Genomic DNA, 23,250 nt, shown 5'->3' with positions numbered 1-23,250 from the left:
GAACAAAGAAAAGACAGAGGTAAAAAGACAAAGTAAACAAAAACACTTAATGTCCCTTTGTGCAGATATAAATGGTCTCATCTACACCATTTTCCCAATCCACAGTGAATCATTCTGCAATTACAATAATTCAATTACGGTGCTTTGCAGACAAATGTTTAGTTTCTTTTCTTACCAATAAGTTGCCTGAGTTGCTGCAAGTTTCCCGGGCTGTATGGCCATGTTCCAGAAGCATTCTCCTCTGATGTTTTGCCCACATCTATGGCAGGCACCCCCAGATGTTGAGTTCTATTGGAAACGAGGCCACTGGGGTTTATATATCTGTGGAATGTCCAGCGTGGGAGAAAATCGGGACAGTAAATAAAATCAGGACAGTAAATAAAAAACAACACTAAAAAACAGGAGAATTCCAGACAGAAAACAATCAGGGCCAGCTAACACCTCCCAACAAAGGATTCCCCCAGGCAAGAAGCAGCCATTCTTTGAAGCTACAATTATTTATTTATTTATTTATCATTTCTCACATTTATATCCCGCCCTTCTCACCCGAAGGGACTCAGGGCGGCTTACAACAGTGGCAACAATTAGATGCCCATACAAACCAATATAAAACAGCACATAAAACAGTTAAAACTATTAAAATACATTATGAATTAAAAATATACAAGGCCATTCAATGCTAATCAAGCTGGCCAATTGCATCATTCACACTTGCCTCCAACAGACAAGAGTTCTTTCTCCTACCCTGGACCTTCCAGAGCTTGTTTTCTGCTGCCCTGCAGACTAGGACACAGAACAAGGGCTTCAAACTACAGGAAAGGAGATTCCACCTGAACATCAGGAAAAACTTCCTGTGAGAGCTGTTCGGCAGTGGAACTCTCTCCCCGGGGCCGTGGTGGAGGCTCCTTCTTTGGAGGCTTTTAAGCAGAGGCTGGATGGCCATCTGTCGGGGGTACTTTGAATGCGATTTCCTGCTTCTTGGCAGGGGGTTGGACTAGATGGCCCATGTGGTCTCTTCCAACTCTACTATTCTATGATTCTATGATTCTATATATAAACCTCACTTGCCTACTTTCCAACAGACCTCATGACCTCTGAGGATGCCTTCCATAGATGTGCGTGAAACATCAGGAGAGAACTTTTCTGGAACATGGCCATACAGCCCAGAAAACTCACAGGAACCCAGTGATTCTGGCCATGAAAGCCTCCGACAACACAATAAGTTGCCTTTTTGTGGGAAAGATTACGTGCAAAGGGTTCCTGAAAGTGTCTTCTCAGCCTTTTGGCTAAGATCAAGTGTATAGAAATTGTGAGAGCAGTTTAGTGTAGTAGTTGCAGTGGTGGACTGGCACACAGGAGTGCCAAGTCTGATTGAATGCCCACTAATCTGAAGCCATGGATAGAAAGACAAGATCACACTCATTGACCAGCAAGGATGGGGTTAAGTAAGAGCCAGGTTGAAAGAGGTACCCAAAGTCAGCCCTGAATCAGATTCCCTCCTGCCATGATTGTTGCAGGCAGGCCTGTAGCGAGGGGGTAGTTTTAGGGGTTCAACCCCCCCCCCCCCCCGAAATTTTTCAAGTTATAAAAAAAATCTCGTTTACTCATGAATTTTAACTGGTTAACCAAATCCCCATGCTAAGTCTATGAGATGCAAAACATTAAGAGTCCCTCCAGGCACTATCTCAAGCAGATATTGACAGGTTTGTAGCGGGGAGGGTATGTGCTAGGGGTTCAACCCCCCCCCCCCCCGAAATTTTCAAAACCTCTCCCGAAATTTTTTTCTGGCTATGGCCCTGGTTGCAGGTACAGATCCCTGGGTCATATCCAGCCGTTGGGATTGTCGTGTGAGCAGAGACTGTCAAACAGAGACATGAATGGGCCAACTACCTGTGTGACAATGAATCTGGACACCTTCATCACCCATGGTACTGTTATGGAATGCCTGAAGGGGCATCATGCTATCAAGATGCTGATGTCACTCAAATCTATTTCTCCAAGCCTTCCTAAGCAGACTCAGCTAGGAACAGTGTTTCTCCTCTTAATGACTGCCTGGAGGAGATAATGGGCTGGATGAGGAAAAACAACCTGAAACTAAATCTAGATAAGGCAGGTACATAATGCACCAAGTACACACTAGGAATAGTGGAAGACTTTAGCAGTGCTGTGCCACAATTTTATTTTTTTTCGTGTTAGGAGCAACTTGAGTCACTTCTGGAGTGAGAGAATTGGCCGTCTGCAAGGACGTTGCCCAGGGGACGCCCGGATGCTTTTGATGTTTTTGCCATCCTTGTGGCAGGCTTCTCTCATGTCCCCGCATGGAGCTGGAGCTGATAGAGGGAGCTCATCCGCACTCTTGTGATCGAGGTGACCTCCCCTCCAGGACTTTGTAAAAGATAGTTCAAAAATCAAGACTTTATGTTCTATATTTCATATATTTATAGTAGAAGGTGATTGAGACTTTTTACTGGAGTTTACTGTGGATTATCCCTGCATTCTGAGGCAAGAGATAACAACTTCATGAATTGTAAAATCATGCTGCTAAAACTCCACTTCTATGACTTTCCATATTGGGTTCCCCAGATGTTGTAAACCTCGTTCTTATCAAATGTTTTCAATTGTTTATATCATCCATGATTCCCCTTTATGCAATGTCACCCACCTTTATGGATTCTCCTTTATTTCCTTGAAATCTATCTATCTGCCTATATGTATTTGTACTCTTTGGGATCCCCGGAAAATATGTATTCTTCCCAGCAGGGTTTATGTTCCAACTTTATTTTAATTTTCATTCTATCCCATATAATTGTCAAATCATGAAATCAAATGGGAAATATTATGACCCCAACGTGAACTCTAGCCCTATGACCCAGACCTCCCTTCCCAAAAACAAAAGGATAATCTGCCACCGTTTAATCCAATCTCATTCCGATCGCATGGACAATATAGGGCTTGAGTCACCAAATTCCTAAAGGTGACTCGCCCCCAAGGCAAACATTGTCATATCCCAGGCCAGGACGCCTCAGGAAGGCACCCCTGTGGAGCCCGTCAATGACGGCTCATCACCACCCTTCTTTACTTCCCGTCTGACACCCCAAAGACATATCTAAAATCTGCGAACGTGACAGGACCCCGGACATCCTTGATGGGTGCCATTAATTCCTTTAGAAATCGGCTGGGCCAGGATTAATCTGATATTTCCTGTCCTGTCACCTCATTGTTTCAATAGCTCCCGCCTCCTCCTCTCTGATTGGCCCGAGCGGGGACAAAAGCGGCTCCCCATTGGGCCAGCAGAGCAAGGCGGGAAACGAAAGCCCGCCTCGTTCAACCTCCCAGCCTATCCGCGATCAGATGGGCGGGGGAGCAGGGCGGGAAATTCAAAGGGCTGTCAGACCGAAACATTGTATAAATATGGCTTTATTTGAAACATATGTTACGCTAGTAGATTGAATGATCGCTATTAGCGTCCTTTTCAGCTGAATTGCTCAATAAAGACTCCTTGGCGGATTTTCCTTCACCCTTGGCGGACCTTCTTCATTTCAGGCTTCAGGTTGTATTGCGGCTTATATTCTCCTTTTGGCTTCGCCAAGGTCCGTTCCCTCAAGACCGGGTCGGGTCTCTCCTAAAGGGCCCGATCCCCTAAAGTGCGGTCGACAACATAATTTGGCTTTACCACGAAGGGACTTGCTTGGAAGTTCCAAAAATCAATTTATTAGGCTAAAATTCCAAGCGGCGACCTTGGTCCAGATATTCTGGAACAGGTTGGGGAGAGAAACGGCTGCAAGGAGGGCCCTCCGACCAACAATTTGACCTCATTTCACATCCAAATTTCTCTGGCAGTCCCTTTCTCTCTCTAGATCTGATTCAGGGTACTGAACAAAGGAGCCAGATAGGAGGAAGCAGATTTTTAGCTCCTCGAAGGAAAGGCGCCAACGTGAAACAGGGGACGCCCTGGGAAAAAAATAAAAGGGAACCGGCCCCGTTGTTGAGACCCAGGTGGGCGGAGCTCTGGAGGTATTGCACTTCGGATCAGGGCTCGGTAACAAATTCCTGGTGAAACGCGGGAACATCTGGCACCCGGGGGGCGTGTGAGAACAGTCTGGCTTGTAAGATTACAGGTTCAAGGATCGCGGGGTAGGGGAACGATTGTGTTCCCGGGGCACCTGCGGATTCCACGAACGCCAGCCATTCAGCCTTGGTGTAGGGAAACTCTTGAAAGGACGAGTTGCATCCGGCCGGTGGGTGAGTCGTTACTCCATTAACTGTCAGGTACTGGGCAGGGGCTGAGCCAAGGATGGGTGTTTGTTCAGCACGTCTAGGGTGTCCCACCCCAGTAGACATCCCCAGGGATTCTCCATTGGGCAAGATCCTGGCCAATTGGGGTGGGCTTTGCATCGAAAAACATGGTGCAGGCCAGGTTGGGCTAACTCAGCGCGCATAAGTGGCCCCTCGGGGCCCTTGAAGGGGGAACAGCTTGCCCCCCCGCTTGAGTCGCCGAATTCGGAGTGTTGACCTAAGGTGACTCACCATGGGGAGGGCAGGTGGTTCCAGCTTGCTTATGCCGCAATGTTCATGGCCCTAAGCCAGGGAGAGAATCGGAGGGGGGGAGGGGGGTCCAAGTCTTCCCATGCAGGGACGTGGGCTCCAAACTTACCCTCCTCAGAAGCTCCTCTCTAGACCTACTTCCCCTCCCGCCTCCACCAGAAGAGGATTTTCTGGACACATTTGCTTGCCCTCTCCCCCAATCCCTATCCCTACTTTTTCTCCTCACCCTGAGTCCTACACTGATCCAGGACTCCCAAATTGGCCTTCCAAGGGAACCCTTACTTCAGGGATCCCCCCCCCCAAGAAATTCCCCTCCAGAGAGTTCAGCCCAGTCTAACGTGAAGGAGGGCTCCCAGCCCCCTCCCCTCTCACCCCGAAACACACCTGATCCAAAACACTGTTCCTCTTCTCAAGTCACACTCTCTCAGCCCCCATCCCAGCCGTTCCTTTGAAGCCTGATGCCCCCCCCCCCAAATTGTATCTGCCCCTGCCACTCAACTCCTGCCACATTCTGAGTTTTCCTCAGATGGGAAGAATCGCCCCACCATCCCCCTCCTTCTCTTGCCCCCACCAGGCGCTCTCTCTCTCTCTCTCTCTCTCTCTCTCTCTCTCTCTGCGCTCATTCCTCTCTTGGAGAGAGAGGAGAAGGAGGGGCAGCGGGGAGATTGTGCAAAGAGGACACTTTTTTCCTCTTCCTGTTTTTGGAGGGGCAAAGGGGGGAGAAGATTCAGTCCTGAGGCCTGCCACCAAGATCTATAGTTCTCCAAGGATTGCTTCCTTCTTTCAAATCAAATCTTCCCCAACTTGATATTCTGCCTTGCCTACCCTCAAATTGTACCCTTTTTTTCTTTTCTCTCTCTCTCTCTTCCCCGGCCTGAGTGAAAATCTCTCTCTCTCCCTCAAATCTCAAATCCATTTCTCCTCTCCTTCCTCTCTTCTCACCTTTTAAAATCCCTTATTTCCCTTTGTTCCCATTTTCTAGACACTATCCCTAAGATTTTACCTCAGTGTTGTCTTATATTTCCTTTGGTCCTTACAAAAGGGGGGAGGGGGGGCCATTCCTTTAGCCGCTTCTGTTTCTTAATTTCCCCTTTTTCTTTCTTTCCCATCTGGGAAGCATGGCAAAGGATTTGGGTGGGGGAAGGGGACTCCCAGAAAAGTGTTGATTAAATTTTGTGTGTTTATGTAATGTGTGGGCTGTAAACTCTTCTCTACTCATCCCTTTGCCTTAAAAGCCACCAGTGATATATAGTTTTCTGGGAAGGAGGGCTGGAATGGACTAGCTTAGTGCTATGCTCTCTCTCTCTCCCTTTTCTTCTGTGCCATCTCACCTCCCTATTTTCAAAGGTTCAAGCCCTAATATTTTGTGAGACCCCCCCCCCCAGAGAAAACCTGCTGCTTCTGTGGTTTTAACTTTTTCTTGTCTCTCTCTCCTCAAGCCTCCCTTATCTTAGAGAGAAAAGGGGGGGGGGGGGATGGAAGAATTGATGTATTTTTCTATATGTGAGTTTTTTTCTCTCTCTCTCTCTCTTCCACTTCATGTTTTCCTAGGCCAAAATGCACTTCAACATTCTCCTTTTTCAAAGCTCCCCCCCCCTTCCTTCCCAGCATCCCCATTTCTCCTTATAAACATTCAGTCAAAATCCTGGTTTACTTTTATAGTAAAGGCACTCTTTCACTCTCCACAGTTCCCCAACAATCTCCTTTCTTCCTTTCGGGTCCTTCTCCCTCCCTTTCCCTGAGTGCATGCGTGTGAATGTTTTAAAAATCCCTCTAACTGCCTTTAATTATGAGGGGGGGCAGTACAGAGTCCAGGGGACCTTCCAGGCACAGCTGAAGAGATCCAGAGGACCGGACCCAACCACCTGACTGAGGACATCAGACCAGACTGCAAGACCCATAATCCATACCTGCCACCATGAACAGTTCTAAGACCTGGGTAGGGGCTCTCGGAGTGCGCTGTGGATTTCATGCAGCAGCTAGAACCCAGAGGCCATTGGAGATGGTCCTGTGAGGGTAAGCCCGGACCCCCAGTCACCCAGAAGAGACAGCCCCACCTGTGGCTGATCTGAGACCCCTACGGGGGAAGCAGCCCCATATGCCTGGCTCAGGGGCTAGAGACTAAGACACTGCTGAAAGGATTCTTGCACATGGCAGGCTTTTATGGCCAGACCACCGTATGGTGCCCTCCAGCTGGCCTGGTTCTGCCCTGGCAAAGGGCTACTGAGTGCAGGTCTGCCTTTGACGCTGCCAAGGAGGCCCTCATGACATCACCAGGGGACAGAATTGGCCGCCATGGCAGAAGATGTCCCAGAAGAAATGAACAGGATTCTACCAGTGACCACCATGAGGGAAGGATGTTCCACTTTCACCAGAGCTGTGCCAAAGAAGGACCCCAGGACTGCTGGAGCCCTCACAAGGTATGAGTGACTTCCCTGACTAACCCCACCACGGGAGGGAGGGGGGCTTATAATCTGTCCTTAGTTTCCCTAGGCACTCTCTCCTTTCCGTCTCCTCTGTTGGAGTGCTGGACCTGCCTGCAGTCACCAGGAGGCGCCGTGCTGTGAGGCGCAGAAGCTGTGCCCAGTTGCCCCCAGCTGCCAACTACAAAGGGGGGCCCAAGCTGCAGCCAAGAAAAGGCAGCCAAATGGGAGTACTGCATCACAGCCTCCATCATCCCCAGCCCTCACCACCTCCACCTTCATGCTCCATTTCCCATGACTCCAGACCAAGGGACATCTGTTTCAACACCATGGGATCACCCACCACTGACTGAACCTCAGCTTTCACCTCTTCAAGCTCCTGCCCTCCAACAAAAAGGCACAATCTGATCTACCAAGGCAGAGGCCCTGCATGCAGTGAAATGTCGGGGCTTTGGGAAATGTTCATAGCCATTTCCAAGCCCCGAAGGGGGGAAAATGTGATCGAGGTGACCTCCCCTCCAGGACTTTGTAAAAGATAGTTCAAAAATCAAGACTTTATGTTCTATATTCCATATATTTATAGTAGAAGGTGATTGAGACTTTTTACTGGAGTTTACTGTGGATTATCCCTGCATTCTGAGGCAAGAGATAACAACTTCATGAATTGTAAAATCATGCTGCTAAAACTCCACTTCTATGACTTTCCATATTGGGTTCCCCAGATGTTGTAAACCTCGTTCTTATCAAATGTTTTCAATTGTTTATATCATCCATGATTCCCCTTTATGCAATGTCACCCACCTTTATGGATTCTCCTTTATTTCCTTGAAATCTATCTATCTGCCTATATGTATTTGTACTCTTTGGGATCCCCGGAAAATATGTATTCTTCCCAGCAGGGTTTATGTTCCAACTTTATTTTAATTTTCATTCTATCCCATATAATTGTCAAATCATGAAATCAAATGGGAAATATTATGACCCCAACGTGAACTCTAGCCCTATGACCCAGACCTCCCTTCCCAAAAACAAAAGGATAATCTGCCACCGTTTAATCCAATCTCATTCCGATCGCATGGACAATATAGGGCTTGAGTCACCAAATTCCTAAAGGTGACTCGCCCCCAAGGCAAACATTGTCATATCCCAGGCCAGGACGCCTCAGGAAGGCACCCCTGTGGAGCCCGTCAATGACGGCTCATCACCACCCTTCTTTACTTCCCGTCTGACACCCCAAAGACATATCTAAAATCTGCGAACGTGACAGGACCCCGGACATCCTTGATGGGTGCCATTAATTCCTTTAGAAATCGGCTGGGCCAGGATTAATCTGATATTTCCTGTCCTGTCACCTCATTGTTTCAATAGCTCCCGCCTCCTCCTCTCTGATTGGCCCGAGCGGGGACAAAAGCGGCTCCCCATTGGGCCAGCAGAGCAAGGCGGGAAACGAAAGCCCGCCTCGTTCAACCTCCCAGCCTATCCGCGATCAGATGGGCGGGGGAGCAGGGCGAGAAATTCAAAGGGCTGTCAGACCGAAACATTGTATAAATATGGCTTTATTTGAAACATATGTTACGCTAGTAGATTGAATGATCGCTATTAGCGTCCTTTTTAGCTGAATTGCTCAATAAAGACTCCTTGGCGGATTTTCCTTCACCCTTGGCGGACCTTCTTCATTTCAGGCTTCAGGTTGTATTGCGGCTTATATTCTCCTTTTGGCTTCGCCAAGGTCCGTTCCCTCAAGACCGGGTCGGGTCTCTCCTAAAGGGCCCGATCCCCTAAAGTGCGGTCGACAACATAATTGCGGTCGACAACACTCTCCCCAAGTGGGATTTGGACCTGGCAGCTTTCAGGTCAGCAACCCAACCTTCAAGTCATTTAGTCCACTACACCATCTGGGGGCTCCCTGCCACAAATGAGAAAGAGGCTGCTCTGGCTTGTGTTATTGTGCAAGCAAGTCGAGTGTCCTTTTGTACAACCAGGCATTGTCCCGTAATTTTGTTACGTGCACTGAAGTCATTTCTGACTTAATGGCGATTGTAAGGCAATGCTATCACAGGTTTTCTTGGCAAAATTTGTTCAGAACCTTCCTCTGGGGCTAGGAAAGTGTGCATTGGCAAGGTCACACAGTGGGTTTCCATAACCAAGTGGGATTTGAACTTTCGTCTCCCAATGTCCCATTACCATTGTAAGTAGTATACTGAAATCCAATTTTGTGTTTCAGATATAACATGTACCTTTGTATAGGCTTCATGCTGGATTTTAAAGAAAAGGTAACATGATTTTGGCATTGCAAGTTGTCTTTCTCTTCCTCCCTTGTTTTTTGGTTTGCTTTAGAATCTAGCACTAAATAGCCCAGAACATGCTACCATACATAAAATGGTTTAAAGAAGCACATCTGCTGCAACACTGCCCCCTGGTGGTGCTTTTGGAGCAGAACAATCTAATTGAAAAGAGAATGAGAAAGTTTAGCATTCATTCCCAGTAAGTAGGACCCCCATATCCGTAGGATATATGTACAAAGGCCCACAAACCACTCCAATAAATTCTTGAAAGTGTGGATGATAGTATGCTTTATATGTATGCTTTAAGATGGAATGTTAAATGCCTCTGTGTCTGTCTATACTGTATGTTGTTTGTCTGAATGGCATTGAATGTTTGCCATATATATGTTCATTGTAATCCGCCCTGAGTCCCCTCGGGGTGAGAAGGGAGGAATATACTGTAAATAAATAAATAAAATAAATTTATATTTTCATTATATTTGGGGCAAAAGCACACCATAGAATAGCACTGGGGAGCTAAGAGAGGCCTACATTGTTGGAGATAGCAACCTTCTCAAGCCTCTTCTATTTGATGTTCATCTGTTTTATAACGTATCCGTTTATTTCCTGAAGTGTATGTCTTCTTTGGTTTGCAGTTTCCTTAGCTCTATAAAGCAGTGAGAGGGGCTGCAGACCATGTAATTGGTTTAGTGACATTAGAATTTTAAGTTTTTAAAGGATGACTTTTAGAAATGACAGTTAGCCTTGAGTCAGCTTGAGTACAGAAATCTGTTTTCAGTCAGATGCCAGTATTAGGAGTTAGACGACATTGAGGCTTGAGTCTGTTTGAGTGCAGAAGCCAGTGTTAGAAGTCAGTTGAGGCTTGAGTCCTTTGGAAGTAGACTGACTTTTAGAGAGCTGTACAAAGCAATATAGTTTTAAAGAGACTGTTAAAGAATATAAGTTAAAGATACAAATTGAAACGTTTTAAAGTTTAACCTGATAAGAAATGTACCTGCATATTTAAATACACAAAGTTGCAAGTAAAACAAACATGTTATTTTAAAGAAGTCTACTTAAATCTTTGTCTGCTGAAAGCATTGAATAGAAACAAAATATCTACGTGCACCATGATCATCCATTACTCAATAAACTAAAGGAACACTCGTGAAACTCTGCTACCCATTAGGTTATGATCTTTACAGGTCATAATCCATCATCCCAATATACAGACACTTTGTTTTGGTGGTGGTCATGGGAGGAGTAGAAATTTGTGTAATTTTTTTTTCCGTGTCAGGAGCAATTTGAGAAACTGCAAGTTGCCCCTGGTGTGAGAGAATCGACAGTCTGCAAGGATGTTGCCCAGGAGATGCCCGAATGTTTTTACCATTCTTGTGGGAGGCTTTTGTCATGTCCCCGCATGGTGCTGGAGCTGTTAGAGGGAGCTCATCCACATCCTCCCCGGGCTGGATTCGAACCAGCAACCTTCAGGTCAGCAACCCAGCCTTGAAGTCATTAGTCCTACCGGCACAAAGGTTTAAAGGTTGGATCGGCTGCCAGATTACTAACTGGAGCGACTTTTACAGAGAGTGGTAAACCCTCCTGTTTAAGGAACTCCATTGGCTTCTGATCCTTTTCCGGTCCCTGAATGGTTTGGGACCCGCCTACCTTCGAGATCGTGTTTCTCCCAATGAAACTGTAAAGTCTCTTTGATCGTTGGGGGAGGCCCTCCTCTCACTCCCACCTCCATTGCAAGCGTGGCTTGTGGGGACGAGGGAGCGGGCCTTCTCCGTGGTGGCCCCTCGGCTCTGGAACTCCCTCCCCAGGGAGATCAGGCAGGCACCCACCTTGGCAGCCTTTAAGAAAGATCTGAAAACCTGTGTCTTCCAGTGTGCTTTCAACAGCTGATCACAAGAATTAATTTCCTCAGTACTGATATGACTGGGCCTGAGTCACTTTTTTTTTTTACCTCATCTGGTAATTACCATCCTCGTTTATCCTACCTCAATTTCCCCCTTTTTATTACAGCACTTTATTTACTACATCAGATTTTAACCCATGCATGTCGCACCACTGCCCTGTTTTTCACTACAGTAAAGTCTCACTTATCCAAGCTAAACGGGCCAGCAGAAGCTTGGATAAGCGAATATCTTGGATAATAAGGAGGGATTAAGGAAAAGCCTATTAAACATCAAATTAGGTTATGATTTTACAAATTAAGCACCAAAGCTTCATGTTATACAACAAATTTGACAGAAAAAGTAGTTCAATTCGCAGTAATGTTATGTTGTAATTACTGTATTTACAAATTTAGCACCAAAATATCATGATATATTGAAAACATTGACTACAAAAATGGCTTGGATTATCCAGAGGCTTGGATAAGCGAGGCTTGGATAAGTGAGACTCTACTGTATTTTAATCTGTAAATTGTTTCTTATCTGGCGATTTTACTTATTACATTGATGTTAAAATGCTGGTTTAATCTATGTAATGTTACATGTCTTTTATGCTCATTTTATTGTAAATGTATTTTATTTTGTTTATTGTGGATATTTGGGCTTTGCCCCATGTTAGCCACCCCGAGTCCCTACAGGAAGATGGAGGCGAGATATAAAAATAAAGTTATGATGATGATGATTAATATTAACCCACTGCGCCGCCACTGGAGGCTCCAGTTTGTGTAATTGAAATGATGGGTATTGGTAAGTGGTAATACAGTATTGTTACGGAACATGAGTGTCTTGTTTTTCTTCACTGGGACTACACTTCTCTTCTAGTTGTGTGCACTTACGCTTTTTACAACTTGTGGCAACCCTAAGGCGCCCTTATTGTACCGTTTCAATGTTTTCAGCTGTGTTACTATTCTCTTGTTCTTGGTCATGCTTGTATATAGGGATAACCCAGTTAACAAACCAGTTGTGTCCCTGGGCATTACTTCCAACAGAAAAATGGGTACTGGGGGCAGAAATAACATGGAAACTATAGGGATAGGTTTCTACACCACAAAAAAGAATGGTTCAGCATGTTTTAGCATACCTTTGATACAAAACTAAGTAATATACATTTGTAAAATCAAACTAGGTTAGGTACACTGTGCATATTTCTATTTTTGTGGCCAAACTTACATGTAAATGCTTTCAAAAATGTATTTGGGGGGAACTGATGAGAAAGGCCCATTTGCTTTCCCCCTTTCTCTGTTCTCCTGCCCATGCATGCTATGCTCAGGAAGACTCCAGAGGCAGCTGCCATCTACCTTCCCTACCCAAAGCAAACACAGATGGATTAGAACTCCATTCTTTGTAAACTCCAACTTTTTTTGTATTATTGAAAACCTCCCTCAACTTGACACTGAAAGTTGTGTTTCTCCAGCCCTCTTTCACCATCCTCCCAATGCTGATGAATCAGAACATCAATTCCAGTTATAGAGGACGAGGAGGAAAAGTGGGGCTGAACAGGTACAAAAATACTTTAAAAATGAGTTTGTCAAAAGCTTTATTAATTGATGCATGCCAGCACACCATCCCTAAACATTTTCTTTGAAGCGATGGCAGGATTGGAAGAATGGCTGAAGCTGAATCTTCCCCAGCACTCTTGAAAATGTTGAATTTTTTTTTGGACAGCAGTTCCCAGACTCCACAGCTGACACTGCCATTTTGAGAGGTGGCAAGTGAGAGGATGTCAGAGCACTGCTTCCAAAAGAGTGGCATTTCCAACCTCTGCAGTTGTTAAACTGGATGATTAAACTACCATGAAGATGTTCTTCTCATCTGATTAGATGTTCACTAAGGGCCAATCTATATATGAAAGTAATTCTGTGTGAAAAGAAGTATGCTTAACTTGGCCACCATGACTGTGGAAAGAAAACAGCTTCAGGAACATGTTCTACATTGGGGTACACACTATTTATCTGTTCATGATTGTCCCTCCTTGGTAACTTTTGCCTTTGATTTTGCTATTTTCAGCCAAGTACTAAAATGTGTCCCCGCAATCTACAGATCCATTCTCTGCCATTTCACAGCACTAGTCTGACTCATTTCTGAGGTGCGCTTGTTCCATCCCTTATATCATTTCTTGAGAATATCCTCACTCCATTCTCTTTCAGCTTCAGAATTTAAGTCAATGGAAAGATCAGATCTGACACACATGTTCCAATCAAAATTAAAATTCCATTTCCGGATCACCCAAACCAGCAGGTTCTTCCCACAGGGACTTACGAAGCATTTGCAAAGGCTGTGGCTTGTCTCTGAAAAGGAATGCCAGGAATCCTGTTTGTTCAGGATTTGGCTGTCAAGGGACCGAGAAAGAATCACTCGCTCTTGCAAGAGTGTTCATACCTCTCACCAAAGTGGAGGTGAGTCAAGAGTCCTCTGGCAAAATTCAACTCCCTGTGGCCCCAAGTTGTGCTATCTGCCTCCTAAAAAGGTGGATGCAGGTTAGGCACTCTTTATTGAAGTGCAAGAGAACGTGGGCATGAAGCAAAACCAGTTATTAGTGTGGGAGTGAGGTCAAAAAAGAGAAGCAACACTCCGCAGAACAAGGGTCAGGCTGAGTTGCTGTTATTGTGGGTTATACCAAATAGGAGAGACGCCTCCAGTTCATTCCTTTCCTTCATCAGCTCTTTTCTCCAGGAGGAAAGACCCTATCAGACGATTGACTTCTTGAGGTTGATCCTCAGCTACCCAGTGACTGCATTTAGGGATGATGTGCACCTGGACGCCTTTCCGCATATTCTGCTTCATCAGTTCAATCAATCCTGGTTCCAGAAATGCATCATTCTTTCCCCAGAGCAGCAACACAGGCATCAAGATATCCTTACACTTTGGATGGCGCCAGCTGTATGGATAGACACACATTTACACATAGCTTATTACTTGCAAGAGGTCTCAAGCACAACAGATGGAAGTGGGTGGGTTGAATTTGAAGGGAGATGGGAAGGAAGTATTTCCATCCCACCACTTACATTCCACAACCCAATTATTTATTGGAATGGCTTTAGCTGAGATCTCAAAATTTCTTCCATCCCCCTTCCCTGCCATCTGCAACCATACTAAAAGAGGATGCGTATACTTTTCTATTGGGAAGAGTGAGTTAGTCAACCAGCCATCCATACTAATGCCCTGACAATCTATACCTCTCCAGACTCCCTGAAGGAATAGTCTGAAAGTACTAATGTCTCCAGTTGTACAACCCCAAGAAAGTCAGTAGCCTGCACAAACAGAGAAAATGAAAAAGGCTGGGCTTTACCTGCTCACGAAGTTCCTGTAGTAATTCAAAGGTGTTGTTAAGCGGCCAGGCTGAGAAAGACTATGTAGATAAACATCCAGTTCTTCTTCTGTCAGATAATGATCTGGATTCTGGATTCCCTTCTTCTTGCTGGTGAAAGCCTGCTTTATGTACTGTAGAAACAAGGCACAACATCCTGTGGCTCTTCAATAGAAACACACCTCATCCAACAAATAGGCAGGAAACATGTGGTCCCCCAACAGTCACACACATCAGATGTTGACTTACAATGTCCACATCCCTCATTATTGCTGGTTAAGGCAGAGGAGATTCAGCCTAATAAAACATATGCGGGATTTCACGTTCTCCAAGTCTGCTGTATATTTTAACTTCTGTGAGTTATAAAACAAACACTGTGGAATAAGATCTTTCTATGTATTTTCTCTTTATGAAGCTGCCATAAACTGCCCACATTAGGCAGTAGTGTATCACCTCCATATTTAAAAAAATATTATTTTCCTGTGTTTTTACCTGGTAAGCATATGCATGGGCAGACATCTGTAACCATGCATTCAACCATTCATTGATTGAAAATATTTTTTAAAAATTTCAAAAAGCAAACCTTGATTTTGTCTTTATACGAGGGCTATCCACAAAGTAGGTTACGTTTTGGATTTTAAAAAGGACAAAGTATAGGAGAAATCATTTACCATGTGCAGCTGAAAGACACATCCCAATACTACAATCTCACGTAATCCCCATTGAAATCTAGGCACGTCTCATATAGATAAATGAGTTTGAAAAGTACTGCTCCAGTAAATTCCCCACTTGTGTCCTCAGCTCTTCCCTCTTCTCCCTTCCTGCAGCGTAGCCAAAACGCTGCGCTGCCAGCCACGCCCCCATTGTTGGAAATGGAGGAGAGAGGCAGCAAATGTACTGGGGCAGACCTTTTCAAACTCATTTATCTATATGAGACGTGCCTAGATTTCAATGGGGATTACGTGAGATTGTAGTATTGGGATGTGTCTTTCTGCTGCATATGGTAAATGATTTCTCCTATACTTTGTCCTTTTTAAAATCCAATACGTAACCTACTTTGTGGATAGCCCTCATGTATGTATGTATGTATGTATGTATGTATGTATGTATGTATCTTTTACTATGGCCTTGTGTATAATGGAACTTGAGCATCCATGAATGTTGGTATCCATGGGAATACCATGGTTCTTGGAACTGAACCTCAGAGGAAAGAAAGAGTTCACTGTACACTGGCTAACAGCTAAAGCTTTCCTTGGAGCACTTTCCAGTTCTACATACAAGCTTAACTTCCCAGTGGGGCAGACCATAGACTGACATCCCCACTCCAAACCTTTTCCCCACTCACAAGGAAGTCATCCAAGGACAACAGGAACTCCGGCAATTTGGGGAGCTGGAACAGGAACATGTATTCACTTTTCAGCACCTGGCTGAGATGCTGGAACATATATTCTGCCACATCAAGAGAAAACATAAGTTGTGACAAGCTGGCATTATTATGTTGCATGTTATAACTCAGAGGTTAAGATCTTCTGGGGAGGCCCTGCTTTCAGTCCCACCTCCCGCGCAGGTGCAATTGGTGGGGATGAGAGTCAGGGCCTTCTCAGTGGTGGCCCCTCGCCTATGACATTAGAGCAGCCCCCTCCCTCCTGCCCTTCAAGAAGAAAGTAAAAACATGGTTATGGGACAAAGCTTTTGGCTAGCAACTTAGTGCAATACAAGAATATGGAACAGTGAAATGACTAATGGAATGGTTTTGGATCATGATTTTGGATGACATGATTTTAATAACTGCTTTTAATATTGATGTTTTAATTTTTTCGGATTAAATGTATTTGTTTTACTGTATGTATGTTTATGGCATCAAATTGCTGTCTTTTTGTAAGGCCGCTCTGAGTCCCCTTCAGGATGAGAAGGGTGGGACATAAATAGAGTAAATAAACAAATTATAAATTATAAAGCCCCAGATCTAGAAGATTCAGTTTTGGAGGACTATAACTGAGGCACCAAATTGTTTTAGATTTTAGCCTGTTCTTGTAAGCCGCCCCGAGCCCTAGGGGAGTGGCGGCATATAAGTTTGAATAATAAATAAATAAATATTGCTATTTTCCAGGCTTTCCAGATATTGTTGGAATCAAACTCCCATCAATCCTAGGCAATAAAGGCAATTACATTGATGGGAGCTGCAGCCCAATTTTTGTTAGGCTACATACTGGTAACCTTTGCTCTACTCAAGTGGATAGTTGCATTCTTAGTGTGCATCTATTTTGTATAATTAATGTGGTTAGACAGCATATTTGACATTACTTTTAACTATGATAGCTTAATGCTATGAAATCATAGCAACTGTAATTGTATAAGGTCTTTAGCCTTTTATGCCAATGAGTGCTCACGAAACAACAAATCTCAGGATTTTACAGCACTGAGTCACGGCAATTAAAGTGCTATCAAATTGCATTAATTCTACAATGTAGATGCACTCTTAGTTTGCTTTGTTCATTTGAAGGTATTACAGTAGAGTCTCACTTATCCAAGATAAACGGGCCGGCAGAACATTGGATAAGCGAAAATCTTGGATAATAAGGACGGATTAAGAAAAAAGCCTATTAAGCATAAAATTGCATTATGATTTTACAAATTCAGCACCAAAACATGTTTTACAAGAAATGGACAGGAAAAGCAGTTCAATACACAGTAATGTTATGTAGTAATTACTGTATTTATGAATTTAGCACCAAAACATTGCAACATTTACTACAAAAACAATGACTACTAAAAGGAAGACTGCCTTGGATAATACAGAACCTTTGATAAGTGCAGCTTGGACAAGTGATAATCTACTGTATTAGTAATGTTTAGTCTGTTGTATTAGACATTTTGTTGTTATCATTGATAATTTTTATTTTTATTTGTGATGAAAGAGGACCATTGCTTCTTGAGCAAAATGCCCCCAGAAGAGTTAGGCCTCTCAACCTTTTGCATCTTTTGGCATCAGATTCAGGATCTGATGCCAAAAGATGCCAAAACTTGGACATGACCATTGTGAGCTCAGAAATGCAGGACAACAGTAATCTTACCTGTTAGAACATGTGACTGAGCGCCACTCAAGACAACTAGTTTCTCCACCATGTTTGGGTAAGTGGCAGCAAATTCAAAGGCAATGCATCCGCCCCAGTCGTGCCCTAACAGGATGCACTTAGCAGATGCTAAAGGATAAAAACAAAAAAGACTAACATGCAGCTACTGATGTGCACAGTGCTACAAGCCAGATAGGACACTTACATACTCACCCATTCATTGCAAGGCCAATAACTATCCATCCCATGCTTAAGCCAACCAAGAGAGGTATTAATTATCCCGCTATTGATGACCAACAAGTCCCTCTACGTGCTGGTGTATTAGCATAGCACCCTTTCCTCTACTTCAATCATAACCGTATCCCTTCTCACCATCCTTCTCGCTGGGTCCCAGGGTTTCAACTACGCTTCGTATATCTTCCATCAAGACATCCCTCTGATAATGTTCAAGGCCAGGAGGTGCATCGGAAAAGCCAAAGCCCTTGAGATCAATGGCTACCACCTTGAATGCTTGCTTAAATTCCTTCAGTTGATGATGCCACATAAACCTGTTTTGATACATCCAAACCAGAGAGCGTGACAAATATCCAATCATTATTGCCTTCTCGGTTCTTTTCCCTTCTCCACAGAGCAGTATCATGAACAGTTCTACAAACATCATCTTAACCGTCTTCCACTTTAATTCAGAAATGGTCTATGGACCACAGCTTGTCCACAGCCTTTTAACGATTTTAATAATTTAACATATTTAATTTCTATTCCAATATGTATAATTCATTTATTTTCATTGGAGCGTTTTTAAAATATTGATGGAATTCTGGGAGGAAGACAGAAGACAGGTCAAATAAACAAAAATAAGAAGTCATTTGTTTTTCTTATGCTAAAACTGTCGACTGTCAACTGTTTTGCTTTGCATGTCATTCAGCACATGACAGAAACCAAATTAAATGTTGTATAATTATAGTCAAAGGATGTGCTAATAACTCAGTGTGGGTCATGTGGACTAGATACCATGTGACTGACTCACATGGACACATTGCCTGTTGTTAACAAGAACAACATCTGAGAGAACAGGTCTCAACCTTCTTTCTCCCCTCACCTCACCCCACTATTTCCGTATACTGCTTCTATACTTACCAGTTCTCGGGAAAACCATGCAAGAAAAGCATGAGCTGTGCACCTTCCTGGCCTGCGATGACATAGTGGAGACGCAGCCCTGAGTGCTTGAATCCCCCCAAACAGAGAAATAGAAGTTACACATAGGCTTTGCCCAAGGCACCTTCTCTTTGACAAGAGACTGCTACCCAGTGATAAAATATGTGTTTTGTATGATACAGGTCCCAAATTTAATCCCCGTTATCTCCAGTTACAAGTGAGATAGTTGGGAAGGATCTCTGTTGCCGTTTGAGAGCCGTAAGTTTTTATATTTGGTCCTTCGGCTATTTAGGATGTCACCTCCTAAAAATCTCAAACTGTACAAGCAAAGCTCAGGAATCCAAGACATTGAATAAACAGAGTTTGAGAACCACTACTCTAAACAGTTGCTGACCATGTGAATAAACAATACAGGGCAACGTGGGTTATTATTTTGTCCTAGGTTGAATGCACTTTGATACCGCTTTAATTGCCGTGGCTCAATACTATGGAATGGTGTGAGTTATAGTTTTCTAATGCTTTTAGCTTCCTCTGCCAAAGAGTGGTGCTGCGTCCCAAACTACAAATCCCTGAACTCCACAGCACTGAGCCAATGGCAGTGAAAGTGGGCTCAAGCTGCATCCCTTCGTCATCAGAGATGCACTCTGAAAGTTAAACATTCCCCAGACTTTCAAGATCTCTCCTTTCCTTTGAAAAGCAGCCCCCTGAAGATAATAGTTATTTCTTCGTCTATTCACCTTGAGGGTCAGATAGCGGTGTTCCCCGTAAGTGGTGTCCGTGAGGCAGCTGGGGGGCACCTCCCTTGTCTTCTTGTGAAACACTTGTCGGGGGCCCCTGGTCAGCAGCAACCAGAGTGCCCAGGAGAGGTTGAATGCGGCTGAAAGGCAAGCCCCGCTGTAGGTCGCCAGCCAGCTCACAACCTTCGAGGCCTTCAGCACCAGGCGAGTTGGGATCAATAAGGAGCGGTAGAGAGACATCGTGCTCCCCTTTGATCCCAGGGCTGCAAAGGAAGGATCCAGCTTTAAGACATGCAAGATGGAGAAATGGATGCAATCTGACACCACTTAAAATGCCATGGCTCAGAGCTGGTGCCTCGCCAAACAACAATTCTCATGAGCCACGGCATTGAGAAGTGGGGTCAAACCGCATTGATTCTACAGTGTAGATAGTACACCCTTCATAACAAGCTCCCCAACAAACGGCAAGCTCTCCAGTAAAGCCAGGCGCCCATTTCCTTGTGGACATTTGGCACTGGTTGCACAGGCAGGGTTGGCCACAACAAATCGGCAATTGTACTTCTAATCTATGCACACCAAGAGGGCAACAAGCTTTCCTTGGCTAGATACAGTCCCTTCTTTGGCTTATAAAGGTAAGATAATGCAGAGCGGTTGGACTGCCCATTTTAATACAGTAGAGTCTCATTTATCCAACATAAACGGGCTGGCAGAACGTTGGATAAGCGAATATGTTGGATATTAAGGAGGGATTAAGGAAAAGCCTATTAAACATCAAATTAGGTTATGATTTTACAAATTATGCACCAAAACATCATGTTATACAATAAAATTTGACAGAAAAAGTAGTTCAATACACAGTAATGCTATGTAGTAATTACTGTATTTACGAATTTAGCACCAAAATATCACGATGTATTGAAAACATTGACTACAAAAATGCGTTGGATAATCCAGAACGTTGGATAAGCAAGTGTTGGATAAGTGAGACTCTACTGTAGTAGCTTTTGCTGCGTTTTATTGAGTATTTTATTTAAAGTGAGTTGAGCTTTTATCTTTTGTAAGTGCTGTTTTATGCCAATTGATATACAGTAGAGTCTCACTTATCCAACATAAACGGGCCGGCAGAAGCTTGGATAAGCGAATATCTTGGATAATAAGGAGGCATTAAGGAAAAGCCTATTAAACATCAAATTAGGTTATGATTTTATAAATGAAGCACCAAAACATCATGTTAGACAACAAATTTGGCAGAAAAAGTAGTTCAATACGCAGTAATGCTATGTAGTAATTACTGTATTTATGAATTTAGCACCAAAATATCACGATATATTGAAAACATTGACTACAAAAATGTGTTGGATAATCCAGAACGTTGGATAAGCGAGTGTTGGATAAGTGAGACTCTACTGTAGTTATAAATGTTGATGTAATTTACTTGTATTCTATGTGTTTACGGCACTACTATGTGCTTCTGTAAGCCACCCTGAGTACCTTTTGGGAGATGGTAGCGGAATATAAATAAAGTTATTATGATTATGATTATTAAGTCTACAGATGTCATGGGGCAATGCTTTGATGTAGGGCATGAATACGCAAAAGGCACCAGATCCCATCCTGAAGAAGGACAAACTCTGAAGCCAATATATTGGCCTAAATACCTCAAAGGCATCAGAGGCCTTCTGATCTTGAAGGCAAAGCAGGGTCAGCACCAGTTAGTCCTTGGGTGGGAGACCACCAAGAAAAGCTACCTTTCATAGGAAGGAACTGCCAAAACACTACCAGAGTATTCCCTGCCTATGGAATTGATGGGGCTGGTATAAAGTGTCTTGGAGACACATAGCTGAGCACAAAAGAGGGGCAAATAAGAATTAGGGTAAATGTGTTGTCGAAGGCTTTCATGGCTGGAATCACTGGGTTGTTGTGAGTTTTCCGGGCTGTATGGCCATGTTCCATGATTTCCCCACGCAGGAAACAGCCAGGCCTTGATGCTGCCAGGCTATTCAATGTCAATCAAGCTGGCCAATCGCACCATTCACACTTGCCTCCAACAGACAAGAGTTCTTCCTCCTACCCTGGACTTTCCACAGACATATAAACCCCACTTGCCTAGTTTCCAACAGACCTCACAACCTCTGAGGATGCCTGCCATAGATGTGGGTGAAAGGTCAGGAGTGAATGCTTCTGGAACATGGCCATACAGCCCGGAACACTCACAGCGACCCGATTAGGGTAAATCTTCCTCTGCAGCTCTGGGGGACTCTCCGAAGACAGGGTGCTCAGAGCCGGCTCCATGCCAAGTGGGAGTTTTGCAGAAGGGCAAAGATTACTGGGTGCCTCTGTATATATACATTCTGCAGTCAAACCTCCAGGTCTGGAGCCTTCCCTGCCAAGGAGTGCAGGTGGCTCACCAGACTGCAAACCCCATACTTTGGAGCCACAGCAGTTGGAGTCGAGTCAAACTGCCTTCATCCCACCGTGCAGATGCACCCTCCACCCATCGCCCAAAGGTGCAAAGGCTCCCCCGCAAATCGTCCCCAAACTTCAGGCAACCCCAGCCCAGCACTCAGGTGCTGGAGGCAGCGAAGTCAAATCAAAGTACAGTAGAGTCTCACTCATCCAAGCCTCGCTTATCCAAGGTTCTGGATTATCCAAGCCATTTTTGTAGCCAATGTTTTCAATATATTGTGATATTTTGGTGCTAAATTCGTAAATACTGTAATTACAACATAACATTACTGCATATTGAACTACCTTTTCTGTCAAATTTGTTGTATAACATGATGTGTTGGTGCTTAATTTGTAAAATCATAACCCAATTTGATGTTTAATAGGCTTTTTCTTAATCCCTCCTTATTATCCAAGATATTCGCTTATCCAAGCTTCTGCCGGCCTGTTTAGCTTGGATAAGTGAGACTCTACTGTAACTGAGTTGTGAAAAGTTCATTTTCACACACAGAATCCTAGAATTGGATGAGACCCCCAACCCCATTCTGACATTATTTATGAAAAGTATTTTTTCATAGACTCTAAGGGCCCTTCCTTCCACACAGCCCTACATCCCAGAATATCAAGGCAGAAGCACAATATCTGCTTTGAACTGGGTTATCTGAGTCCACATTGCCATTTATCCCAGTCCAAAGCAGATAATGTGGGACTTTATTCAGCTGTGTGGAAGGGGCCCTAGAGTTTGAAGAAATTCCCCCTCCCCCGCTAGGTCATCCAGTCCAACCCCATTCTGATGTGCAGGCAAGCACCGTCAGAGCCCTCCCAACAGATGGCCACTCAGCGCATTCTGGGCTCCTGATTCCCAGACCTGCCCAAAACTCCAGCCAGCGCGGTCGGAAAGGCTCGCCGGATCCTGCGCGCTTACCTCCAGCGCCCGGCGGCTCCGCGAGAAAGCTTCAGCGGCGTCCACACCTCCGTCCCTCCGCTTCTGTCGTGCTTTAAGGGCAGCGGAGGCGCCTCCTCCGCCCACTGCGCATGCGTGCCTCTCTCCGGCACCTTTAAGGGAAAGCCCTACCTGGGAGAGCGGAAGGGGAGGGGGAGGAAGTGCAACACACACATCTCTGACAGCATAGGAATGAACTACATATGCGTACTGTGTGTCAACCATATATAAACCACATACACACAGGGTGTCCATAACGTCTTTTTACCATATGCGGCGGCAAAAGAAAGCCAATGGGATTTTGGCCTGCATAGCTAGAGAAGTCTAGGGTCTCGATCCAGGGGAATCCTGCTCCCCTTCTATCCCGCCTTGGTCAGAGCACACCTGGAATCACACTGG

General features: G+C 44.5%; 1 protein-coding gene and 1 long non-coding RNA gene across 2 annotated transcripts; one reads left to right on the top strand and one right to left on the bottom strand.

Moving 5' to 3' along the window:
- The first annotated feature begins 4,484 nt into the window (after nucleotides 1–4,484).
- Nucleotides 4,485–7,817, top strand: LOC134296284 (uncharacterized). The gene is made up of 2 exons (XR_010002946.1): nucleotides 4,485–6,561; nucleotides 6,703–7,817. It is a non-coding gene; the product is annotated as an uncharacterized LOC134296284 (long non-coding RNA).
- Nucleotides 7,818–12,710: 4,893 nt separating this feature from the next.
- On the bottom strand, nucleotides 12,711–22,954 carry ephx3 (epoxide hydrolase 3). The gene is made up of 8 exons (XM_008104242.3): nucleotides 22,834–22,954; nucleotides 19,464–19,726; nucleotides 18,709–18,794; nucleotides 17,944–18,119; nucleotides 17,572–17,700; nucleotides 15,843–15,946; nucleotides 14,480–14,631; nucleotides 12,711–14,068 (listed from the first exon to the last, which is right to left on the bottom strand). The coding sequence occupies exons 2-8, from the start codon at nucleotides 19,701–19,703 to the stop codon at nucleotides 13,831–13,833; spliced, it is 1,125 nt and encodes a 374-aa protein (XP_008102449.2). The 5' UTR covers nucleotides 19,704–19,726; nucleotides 22,834–22,954; the 3' UTR covers nucleotides 12,711–13,830.
- Between the last annotated feature and the right edge of the window lie 296 nt (nucleotides 22,955–23,250).

This window comes from Anolis carolinensis, chromosome 2 (assembly GCF_035594765.1).
Source record: "Anolis carolinensis isolate JA03-04 chromosome 2, rAnoCar3.1.pri, whole genome shotgun sequence".
NCBI lineage: Eukaryota > Metazoa > Chordata > Lepidosauria > Squamata > Dactyloidae > Anolis > Anolis carolinensis.
This window is presented reverse-complemented; position numbering and strand designations above follow the sequence as displayed.